The sequence below is a fragment of the Ochotona princeps genome, chromosome 2, assembly GCF_030435755.1.
Source record: "Ochotona princeps isolate mOchPri1 chromosome 2, mOchPri1.hap1, whole genome shotgun sequence".
NCBI lineage: Eukaryota > Metazoa > Chordata > Mammalia > Lagomorpha > Ochotonidae > Ochotona > Ochotona princeps.
This window is the reverse complement of record NC_080833.1, coordinates 59,255,842-59,268,366: the sequence shown is the minus strand read 5'-3', so window position 1 is coordinate 59,268,366 and position 12,525 is coordinate 59,255,842. Positions and strand designations below refer to the sequence as shown.

General features: G+C 35.6%; 1 protein-coding gene across 1 annotated transcript in view; it reads left to right on the top strand.

Moving 5' to 3' along the window:
- NEGR1 (neuronal growth regulator 1) overlaps positions 1-11,985 on the top strand; it is an 856,411-nt gene extending 844,426 nt beyond the window's left edge. Inside the window, exon 7 of the mRNA XM_012930450.2 lies at positions 8,246-11,985. Coding sequence (XP_012785904.2) covers positions 8,246-8,370 — 125 coding nt within the window. The 3' untranslated portion in view covers positions 8,371-11,985. The remainder of the gene's footprint in view (positions 1-8,245) is intronic.
- Positions 11,986-12,525: the final 540 nt, after the last annotated feature.

The window sequence follows — 12,525 nt, the reverse complement described above, 5'->3', positions numbered from 1 at the left end:
TATTCACCTAGAGGAACTGTATAATGGAGACTAGCATAAGGAGAAGTGAAGATACATGCAGTATGCATCTCTATTTCTGAACAAAATATGGACTCCCAGTGAAACTATTTAATATACTTGGAAAATAGCATGCTGGACTTTCTACCATTGCCTATCTAGAATGTCATGATACACTTAAATAGCAAAGTGTTAGACTTGTGACTGTTATAATAATATAGGAGAAAACATCAGTTTGGACGTAAATGGGGAAGTGTGTGGAAGGAGAAATCTGAGCTATGGAACTGTATCAAGAAAAATAAAATTTTTTAAAACTACAGGTAATAGTACACAAATCAAATCCTCCAACTGGATATCACTGGGCACAGATGTCAGATAGAGTATGAAAACATAGGGATTGCTATACTGTATCTATAATGCAATACATCCCATCTTGCAATTTAGACCACTGGAAACAATAAAGAAGTTATCACTTGTGCTGGATGATTATTCCAGACATCACAATCAGAAGTTCTACATCCAGGCACAAATATGTTCCGGCTGCAACTCTCCTGCTTTCTGCTTCCCCTAACCTTCACCTAGTGTTATATAAAACATCTGAGAAATAAAGTGAGGTGTAAGCTGAGCTTCTGCACATCTCTTGCACCTGATGAATTTGTAAATGAGGTAACAATTGACAGAGGTCTAAACTGTCTTTTTAAAAAAGATTTACTTATTTTTATTGCAAAGTCTGATACACATACAGGAAGACAGACGGAGAGGAAGATCTTCCATCTAATGATTCACTCCCCAAGTGACCACAACGGCCAGAGCTGCACCTATCTGAAACCAGGAGCCAGGAACTTCCTCCGTGTCTCCCACATGGGTGCCGGATCCCAAACACTTGGACCATCCTTGACTGCTTTCCTAGGCCACAAGAAGGGAGCTGTATGGGAAGAGGGGAAACTGGGATTAGAATCATGCCCATATGGAATCAGGCATGTTCAAGGCGAGGAATTTAACCGCGAGGTCACCACGCCAGGCCCTAAACTGTCTTGTTCGTACTCATAGTGTCTAATGAAATAGGGCCACATTTTCTGTTGGATTTAATCAGTGACAGTGTATGGTTTTTCAATCAATTTTTTTTTTCTATTTTGCATGAAACAATTTAGATATAAATCATTCACTTCTTGTTAGTGGGTAAGCTTTCTTACAATCATGCAACTTGAGGCCAGTTTTGTCTTATGGAATTAGAGCTGTTGAAGTTTGCATTAACTACTTTGTTTGTGACAAGAAACTTAATATGATTCCTATATATAATATTTATAATATAATATACAAATATAATATACACATATAGATATGATATATAATATATAAATACAATGTGATTTAGTTTTGTTTAATGTGAATGAATTTAAGGAAATTGACTATGGAAGTAATTAAGTATTATACCAAACTAAATATTTCAGTTATGTGAAATATGCTTCACTAAAAATAAAAACTGGAGCAATATAAGGGGAAAATGCCAAGACCAAAAATAATACGCAACAGCTGTAAGTAATTGGAAGTGATAATCATAATTAGACAAATATAATATATGTATTAAAACCCAGATTGGATCTTCCTGTTGACAACTGGAAAAATTCATAAGAACTGTATTCTGCAACTAATCTCAGCATTTCTGTTGTATACCTCAGAAAGTTCTGCCAACCCAAACTCAGACTTAGATCCACAATGAAACCACTCCCTAAATGCCAATTGTCTGCAAGCAAGTCATTTAACAAAAACATTCCCAAAGAGACCAATAACGTGATGGTAATATTTTTGTGAGATAAATTGGGAGACATTTTGTAAGACCAGAAAAATGTTAACTTATGTGCATGTTGATTTAACCTGAAGTCAACTGTGCTTACTTGTGGAGAGAAGCTTCTGCTAAAACAAAATGCTCTTTGGGGACAAGGTCTGTTTCTATATTGCCATTGAGACTACCTGGTATATTTTTGGCTCAATCTACATTTCTTCAATGAGCAGCCAAATCAGAAATGTATATAGAACAATAGAGAGAGATTTTGCTTGTTAGGTATTGTACTGAGTGAGTTACCTGTGTCAAAGCATCAAATCTTCACAGTGACTTTTGTGCCACTACAAACCTCAGTGAATTAACGCTGTAAGCTAACTTAAAAGCTTTGAAAGTAAAATCAAGAAATGTGCCAGCCAAAGGTTGTCCATTAGAAAAAGGCAGAGTTGAAATTTGTATCATTCAGGTCCGGCACAATAGCCTAGTGGCTGAAATCCTTCCTTGCATGCTCTGGGATTCCATGTGGGCGCTGGAAACTTGCACCTGCGTGGAAGACCTGGAAGAAGTTCCTGACTCCTGAATTTGGATCAGCTTAGCTCCGGAGCTTGAGGCCACTTGGGGAGTGATTCAGCGGATGAAAGATCTTCCTCTCTGTCTCTCCTCCTCTCTGTAAATCAGATTTTCCAAAAAAAATAACTAAATCTTTAAAAAAAATTTTTGAATCACTCTCATCTGGCTCATAGTTTGTATATTGCATTCAATGTTACGCTAAAAACCTGAATGCCTTAACTTTGTAAAAGCCTAGGAAGAGTGACAACCAACTTTTTTTTTTTTAATTCTGATCTGTGAATCATATTAAAGCAGTCTCCATCATATTCCTCTTTTCTTCTTAAATAAGTGTTTAAATACAAATCCATCAAATCTATTACTCAAAAATTCAGAAGCCAGACCCTCAACCCTGATCCAGACGTGTAGTCAGGAACTCAATTACTTGAGCAACTTAAGTTGCTGCTTTGGGTTTTTAATAGTCAGCTGGAAGTGAAAACAGAGCCTGGACTTGAATTCCTGGCACTCAGTGTGACTTGCAGACATCCCATCCAACAACTTAACTGGTAGGCAGGAGGCTGTCTCGGTATTTTTGTTTTAATTCTTTGCACCTCTGTTTTCTTCTTCCATTCTCTTCTTTCCATTTTCATTTTCTTTTTCTAAATTTAAGCTCTTCTATTTTCTTTATCGTCTTATTTTTAAATAATTAATTTTTAAAAACCCAATTTAGTAGCTTGTGATAAAGAAAGCCAAATATTTTCCTGTAGGGCCCAGTGCGATAGTGTGGTGGTTAAATTCTTGCCGTGGTGGTTAACTTCTTGCTTGCAAGCGCCGGCATCCCGTATGGTTGCCAGTTCTAATCCCGGCAGCCCTGGTTCCCATCCAGCTCCCTGCTTGTGATCTGGGAAAGCAGACAAGGACGGACCAAAGCCTTGGAACTTGCATCTGTGTGAGAGACCCGGAAGAGCTCCTGGCTCCTGGCTTCGGATTGGCTCAGCTCCAGCTGCTGTGGTCACTTGGAGAGTGAACCATTGGACAGAAGATCTTCCTCTCTGTCTCTCCTCCTCTCTGTATATCTGCCTTTCCAATAAAAATAAATAAATCTAAAAAAAAAAAAAGAAAAGAAATAAAGCTCTCATGTAGTCCAACAACACCTCTGGTCACTTGCTGATTGCCTGATTTATCCCTTCTGATTTTACCTGGGATGAATAGCATTGTAATACACACAGGCAACTAAAAGCATTGTAGAATAGTCCCAGCAGACTTGACTCTCTGCTTTCACGTACACTCCCTCGCATTCTTTTGTTGCAGAAAGATGATGCTTTATAATTCAGTATATGTTCTCCTATTACATAACCTGCCTAGTAATATATCTTCTTTGTAAAAATGCTATTCGCCTGACACATAAATGTTAAAATAGGGTACTAATAAGCCTAAAAGTAAGTGGGGAGGGAACCAGCAAAATATAAGCAAAGACAATGTTTTCATTTTAAAAAGTTTAGGCTTATAGTACCAGTGGAGGAAATCATGTGAATCACACAACCATTCAACAATTATTTATTGAGCATCCTCAAAGTGTAGATTCTATTCAGCTGAAAAAAATAAAGGACATGTATGAAGTTTGAGCTCCAAGATATTAACTTGACATTGAGGATATTCTAATGATTATTTTTAAACAAAGTGGTACCTAAGCATATATTAAGCTGTTTTATAACAAGTGCCATTATGGTCTTAAAACTTTAATAGCAGGGGCCCAGCGCGGTAGCTTAGTACCCAAGGTCTTCACCTTGGATGCACCGGGATCCTGTTTGGGCGCCAGTTCATGTCCTGGCTTCTCCCCTTCCTCTCCAGCTCCCTGCTTATGGTCTGGGAAAGCAGTGGAGGATGGCCTAAAACCTTGGGACTCTGAAACAGTGTGAGAGACCCAGAAGAAGCTCCTGGCTCCTGACTTCAGATTGACTCAGCTCCGGCCATTGCTTAGGGAGTGAACCAGCAGATGGAAGATCTCTCTGAAAATCTGCCTTCCCAAGAAAAATGAATAAATCTTAAAGAAAACACACTTTAATAGTGAATAGCACTGTTAGTCCCATTCCAGAAATAATTTAGTTCAACAGTTATACGCATACACAAAGCTCATGCAAAATAAATATTAGTCATAAAGAATAAAATTATATAATGATGACACACTGCCTAAATAGACTACTTTTTAAAACTACACGTTTTTCAACCACCACCCTATAATACAATCGTATGACCTAGAAGAATGTAAAACTTGATTCAAGAAACAAATATCTGAACAAATACGTTCCTTCAGCTTGAAAGTTATATGTTGCACTTGTCATACTCTGATGACACAAAGAGGGAAATGAGCTCAGTCTGATGAAAGAGAAGGAATTCAGAAAAATATTAGCCAAAGATACATTTTAACAAATAAAAATTTTGAGAATTTTTGATATTCCAGTCACGTTTAATTGGTTGTAGTAACAGTAAAAAATTACATTTCCTTTGCATGCTTTGCTTATAGTATCTTTTAATTAGTAAACATTTTTATGTTTTGCTTATTATTGGTCATTTCTGTTATATTAATTTTTTAGACTCAATACACATAAACAATAACAATTTTAAAAGCCGCTACTGAGATCATACACTAACTAAATATTGATTTTTAGCCAAATATTATGGATTTTAAATAATGGATTCCATAAATTCTTATATATCAGAAGTTCTTATATATCAGAAGTTGAAAATTTATTCAGCAACCAACTTATTTTATATTCATCAGCTTTTTTCCTTTCCTTTTTCTTTCTTTTACTTTCCTTCCTTCCTTTTTCCTTTTTCCTTCTGTCCTGCCTTTCTTGCTCTCTCTCTTTAAACAATTCTGTGTGGGATTGGGCATTTAGCCTTAGATCACATCTTTGTGGATGGACTAACTTCCCAGGTCTGGTTCCTGAGTGGAGCTTCCTGTTAAGGCAGACCCTGATAGGCAGCAATGATGGTTAAACCCATTGGATTCTGTAACCAACATGAGCTGCACTCAGTTCCCAGCTGAATCAGCTCTAGCCTAATTTAAGCGGTAGCCCAGCCCCAGCCATTGCAGGCATCGAGAGAAAGGACTAGATGATGGGATCCTCTCTCTCTCTCTCTCTCTTTCTATCTCTCTCTCTCTCTCTTTCTATCTCTCTCTCTCTCTCTCTCATAGACATTGTGTGTGTGTGCCTCTTAAATAAATAAATACTAACTGCAAATGGTACTTGCCTGTGGCACATACAGATACATTATACTTAATTTTATTCTCTACTTAATACAAGGAAGTAGCCTCAGCTGTGGGAATTCCATTCACCCATGCTCAACAATCAGTGTCATGCAGACTTCCCATTTGGCAGAGGTCAATGCATGTTTTTTTAACTTTTAATTATTATTCTTATCATTTTATGATACAGTTCCAAAGTCCCTGGGATTTCCCTTACCCCATCCCCAAACTCCCCCCCCCCGAGTTCCCCTTTATTAATACTATATTGTATTTTTCATAAACAACTATATGTCCGTGGATTGCAGGCATGGACAAATGCAGAGTCAGCATCCTATTATTAAGATATAGCTAACAGTTTCATTGGGGGTCCATGTTTGATCTGAAAGTAGAGATGAAGACTGCGTTGTATCCTTGTATCTGGATATGATAATCTCCATTACACAGTTACTGTACATGCCCGTAAATGAAAAGCCACAAAGCAAAATCAACAGCAGGAAGAAAAGAAGAAATTAAAAATGCCATGAAGTTAAATATGCTATTGAATGGCTGTGTCACTGAAGAAATGAAAAAGAAAATCAAAATTGGTATTATTATATGCACTGAGCTCAGTGAGTTTGCTCCCAACTCAGCACATTCACAGCTCACTGTTGTCCCTGCAGTCTTAAAGTGTTTCCACACTGCACAAAATGGTGCCTGATGTGCCACTACTAGAGTTCTTGATCTGCTGGCTATCAGGTCTGAGGGCTACTCAGATCTATCTTGGGTGGAACCTGTAGGATGCCACATTTGCAATTCACTGAGCCAGAAATGAGTTCACTCCCAGCTCAGTGCATGCACATTCCTATCCCATAGCCTTTGTTTTCTTATACAAAATAGTGCCGATTTGGCTCTAGGAGGCGGATTGGGCTGTAAAATCTATCCTGTTCCTGTACTGCCCATTTGGGACCTGCCTTTCTGTCTCTACTCCTAGTCAAACCAAACAGACCAACAGGAAAGTCAGTTCTTTGTCCTGAGCTCCCAGTGAAAGTCCCTTCCCACCTTGTTGCTACTGTAGTTCTGGTTACCGCTGCAATTCAGATGCCACTGGGTTGTTGGTCACTGCAACACTTACCATTTTGTCTGCTACTTTCCTGTTTCTTTCAGGCTGCAGGTGCCCCTCTGCTGTCGTTCTGTCCTCTCCTATCTCCTGAAATGTGCCCTCTCTGCTTCACACTGGCTAATGTTTCTCCATCTGTTTAAATGTGTCCTTATTCTATTCCGCCATCTTGATTTATGCCTCAATGCATCTTCATCCCTTTAACTTCTTAGAGATGTAAACCTTACAATTTATTTTCCATGTTACATGGCAATGTAGTAAATTGTAAAAAATCCATTAAAAACTAACTAGGGGCAATTGAAGCACAGGATGATTAATACCGCTCCTAGATTTGTTATGGATTTACGAAAGAAACAGTATGTTTCTTTATTGTATTATTCAATTTCTACTAAAAAACTGCATGAATTCTGAATTTCCAAAATAAAATGTAGTTACAAGTATGTTGGTGGAATTTGTTATTGTTACTATTTTATTATGGTGAACAAGTAAGTCTGAGTAAACCTACATCATTCAACTGCTGGAACAAAATATAATTCACATACTTGGAGGCAGCTAATCTCTTTGAAATGAACTGGAATCCACTCATGGACTAGAAACATATCCTAACTTTGGAAACATATCCTGAACTTTAGGCGTTCAGTGAAAATTCAATGAGATGTAGGCTGAGTCCCACTTGGACCTCTCCATGCATAAAAGTCTGATCTTTCTAATGCATAAATGTCATTATACATTCAACTGCTTCAAATTCTTCAAAATCTGCTTCAATATAAGAATGGGAATCTTTCTGAATTACAATCCAACTCATTCAATGTGCCTAGAGTCCCAGTTTCAATTCCCTCCAGTTTAGGTTTCAAACTCCGTGCTACAGTAAGACTGACTGAATTTTAGATCCTACAGCTCAGTGAGTTTATTCTCTCCATTCCACTTTTCTCTGAATATGTGGCTTCCTCCACCCAAATGAGCAATTCCTTAGAGCAAAACTGTTACATAATTCTTCCCTTCCCTAGGAAGATTAAAACACAGGTATTTTGTGTGTGTGTCACTGCAGTTTGAGCATACAACTCTAATATTCTTAGGATTGGCTTACATTGTTGGAACATCTTCCGTCCCCTCCCACAAACAAGAAACACCTTGGTAAAGAGACATTTAATTTTGTATCTTCAACATTTACCACAATATTTACCGGGTAGAAAAGATGTGCAAATATATTCGTGAATGAACAGTGTCTGTTAATAGTGAATATTTTCAATCTATATCAAAGGTATTATAATGTTAGCGGTTGATTCTTAGTACTTAGCACATGTTTGACACAGTGATCGTGCTCTGTTTTCAAGTCTCACCTCAACCTTACCAGGTGAATTTCATCATTTTTATTGCTATTTTGCCCTTGAGAAAAACTGATGCTCAAATAACTTAGTCAAATAGGATGCACATTGTCATAGAATAGAATCAGACAGGAACCAAAGTCTGGCTCCAACAGCAATACTTTCACTACTACCTGTTGTGATTGTCAAGTTTCTGAAAGGCACAAATTAGATTTTGATTTAATCTCCTCCTTTTTTCTTTTCTTTTCCAGCTCCAAGTACAGCCCAGTATGGAATTACCGGAAGTGCTGATGCTATTCTCTCCTGCTGGTACCTTGTGTTGACACTGTCTTCTTTCACCAGCATATTCTACCTGAAGAATGCCATTCTACAATAAATTTAAAGACCATAAAAGGCTTTTAAGGATTCTCTGAAAGTGCTGATGGCTGGATCCAATCTGGTACAGTTTGTTAAAAGCAGCGTGGGATATAATCAGCAGTGCTTACATGGGGATGATCGCCTATGTGGAATTGGTCATTATGTAAATACTTTAATTCTACTCTTTTTTGATTAGCTACATTACCTTGTGAAGCAGTACACATTGTCCTTTTTTTTTTTTTTGAAGACGTGAAAGCTCTGAAATTACTTTTAGAGGATATTAATTGTGATTTCATGTTTGTAATCTACGACTTTTCAAAAGCATTCAGTCATGGTCTGCTAGGTTGCAGGCTGTAGTTTACAAAAACGAATATTGCAGTGAATATGTGATTCTTTAAAGCTGCAATACAAGCATTCAGTTCCCTGTTTCAGTAAGAATCACTCCACATTTACAAAGATGCACTTTTTTTTCCTTTTTGATAAAAAAGCAAATAATAATGCCTTCAAATCATTTCTTCAAAATATAACACATATCTAGATTTTTCTGCTCGCATGATATTCAGGTTTCAGGAATGAGCCTTGTACTATAACTGGCTGTGCAGCTCTGCTTCTCTTTCCTGTCAGTTCAGCATGGGTGTGCCTTCATAAAGTAACATTTTCTCTGTTTTGCTAAACATTACAATTTGAAATCAAAAATAAACTGCAGTGACAAAGTGAAATGATACTTCTAAAGAAGGAAGGCACTTGGGACCTTTAAATCTCTTCCTTCATGATCAGTCATGTTTAAGATTTTCCTCCAGTTTTTGTAATGAAAAAAACAGCATAATAACGTGGTACACTAAACATATCAAATGATTAGTTGCAGATAAATATTAAATCTATTGTGGACAATAATTCATTAAAATGACAGCACAGTCCACTCAAGGAATTGCATAGCAATACAGCATCTTTCTTTTCACTACTCTGAGCCAAAATTTAAGCTGGTTTGTCAAAAAATGCCCAAAGTTCTATTACCTATTATAACATAAGTTGAAAAGCACTCAAAATTAATGTGATTCTGTGTGAATGTTACAGAGATAGTGCTCCTGTACACTAGAACATTTTGCATATTTTCTCTCTGAAAACATCATTTAGTTGATAGTCTGAAATCCAGGTTATATTTGCAAAATACCACCTAAAAAATTTTCTATATTGAAATGCAGCAGATCAATCCTTAAAATATCCAACTCTTCAACAAAATCTTCATAGCCGTTTTAGCCTAGAAATGTGAGATTTTCCCCAAATCACCATGCTTTGCTTCATCTTAACATGAGATAAATAATATGTGACAAAATGAGTATAAGATGTTGGTGATGAGGACATTTCAAGATAAAATAAGTATTAAAATGCTATGAGTATTAAGTTATCTCAATTATAAAGAATGAAAATTACACTTTTGAATGAAAATATTGTCACTCTAATTATTAGCTTACTGGAATAGTTTGATGGCTTTATTCTTTCCTAAAGAGAGACCAGAGTCTTGAAATCCATTTCACAGGCTTGATGAAGTGATAAGGATTGGTACACTTAAACTTCTACCAGTGCTCCCCTTCTGAAAGTCATAGCAATGATATTACTAATAAAATTCAAGTTGATAAATTTTACAAAGATTGGATATATTTAAGAAATTCATTTTGCCCCAGAAGGCATGATTTGAAAATTGCAACTTTTTTTCAGGTAAAATTTAGACCCAAAGTATGCCATAAATCTATTTTAATTAGAAAATATGAATCTTAAATGAAGGGATATAAATATTCAGTCTTCCCACAAAATGGCAATAAGATTAATATGATGCAATTAAATATACTGTGTGTAATGAGTTTCTGACATTTTGAATGACATGTTAAATGGGTTTTTTAAACAAATATGTCATCTAAAATTATTATTTATTTGCTTTTTAAAATGTCCTCTATGAACTTGGTGTGTAAACTACAAAATATTTTATGTTTTGTATTGCAGCTTTAAAGTGGCACACTCCATAATAATCTACTTACTAGAAATAGTGGTGCTACCACAAAAGTGTTAACCATCTGTACCATTGTTTGGGAGAAGGAAACAGATCAAGAATGCATATTATACAGTGACCTTTTTCCTAGAGTTAAAAATACCTCCTCTTTGTAAGGTTTGTAGGGTAAATGTGAGGTAAACTGAGGTATAAACTATGGATGAACCAAATAATTAGTTCAAAGTGTTGTCATGATTCCGAATTTGTGGAGTCTGGTGTTTTTCCCATAGAATGTGACAGAAGTACAGTCATAGCTCAGTAGCTATATGTATTTGCCTTTATGTTAGAAGAGGATTTTCTCAAGTGACATTTTTAATAGAGGAGGTATTCACTATGTTTTCCTGTATCACAGCAGCATTCCTAGTCCTTAGGCCCCTGGACAGTGACATCATGAGTATTTATGAGTTCAATATTGTTCAAATAAGGCTACAGTATTTGCTTTTTTGTGTGAATGTATTGCATATAATGTTCAAGTAGGTGATTTTGCATTTATGGACATAAGAAATGTCTAATTATTCCATTTTATGAGTCCTGACTGTACAAGATTGTTGCAATTTCAGAATACCAGTTTTATAAACTTGATTTATCTCTTTATGTCTAAATTTTTTTTTGCTTTTCATTTCTAAATTGTACTTTACACAAGTTCCATTTGTGGAACTCCTTTGATTGCCCCTAATTTTCTTTACACAGAGGAAGACAGAAAAACAAAGAACAGTAGAAAAAGAGCAGAAAGAGAAAAGAGAAAGAAATGCAAAGAGAGAAAGAAAAAAGGAAGGAAGATAGGAACGAAAGAAAGGAGAAAGAAGGAAGAAAAGAGGAAAGGTGGTAAAAAAAATAAGAGGAAGTGAAAAATCAGAATATTGGGGTAGTTAACTTATTCATTTGCATTCTTAAGTTAATTGCAAATGGTCTAATTCTGTTTTACAATGAACAATCTCATTTGAAACATAAGTCCTGTTATACCATTAAATTCATATTATGCAGCAATTATAGAAAAAGTACTGCCCCATAATCATTTTGTGTTTTAAATGCCCTAAAACATTTGAGAGAGAGAATTTCAAACTTAAAACCATTTTCAGGGGTTAGTTACGTTTAACTGAAAAATTGATTATTCATCATAACATTTAAACTATATCTAGAAAGTAGACTGGAGAACTGAGGAAATTATCCAGGTAATTTCTGAAGAAAATATATTTGTAAGTACCCCTATGCGTGAAGTCAGAAAACTAACAAGCTGAATTATCAAAGCCAAACATTTACATTGAATAAATTTATTGCATATTTGTTAATTTATTCATGTGTTTAGCTTTGTGACACAGCCAAAAGTTACCTATTTAATCTTTTCAATAAAAATTGTTTTTTGAAATCCAGAAATGATTTAAAACAAGGTCAGGTTTTTAACTATTTATTGAAGTATGTGGATGTACAGTATTTCAATAGATATGAATATGAATAAATGGTATGCCTTAAGATCCTTTGAATATGTATTTACTTTAAAGACTGGAAAAGCTCTTCCTGTCTTTTAGTAAAACATCCATATTTCATAATCTGATGTAAAATATGTTGTACTGTTTCCAATAGGTGAATATAAAGTCAGTTTATCAATTAAAGTATGTATTTGACTCATTTTGAAACCCAAAGACTAAAAGTAATAATAGCTTGAACATTTTCTCATCATTTCCTTTTTCATTTTCTGCCACATTCACTTTACCACACTCCAAATCAATAGAAGGTGGAAAATTTGGGCAGTATAGTTTCAAATGGCTCCTTGCAGTAATGTTATTTTGTAATGCTGATTTCCAAAAGGTTCAATGAGCTAAACAACATGTAACACAAAAAGAGAAATTTGGGGAGGATGTTTTATTATCAAATGTTTACAACCTTTACCTGATAAAATGTAGGAGAATTCATAACAGAAATAAAATCCCAATGAACAGGTTAAGTAATTGGAAACCCAAATGCCTAGAGGAGCCAGGCAGAGTACAGTTTCTAAGACTGCTGTGTATAAAACAATTGAAAATGTATGATCTACCTCAAGGCATTCAATATAACTTTGTTTAAAGCACCTTGTGTTCTTCCCAAACACAGCAAGTGATTTTACTAAGAATCTACACTTTGTGAATACTGTGA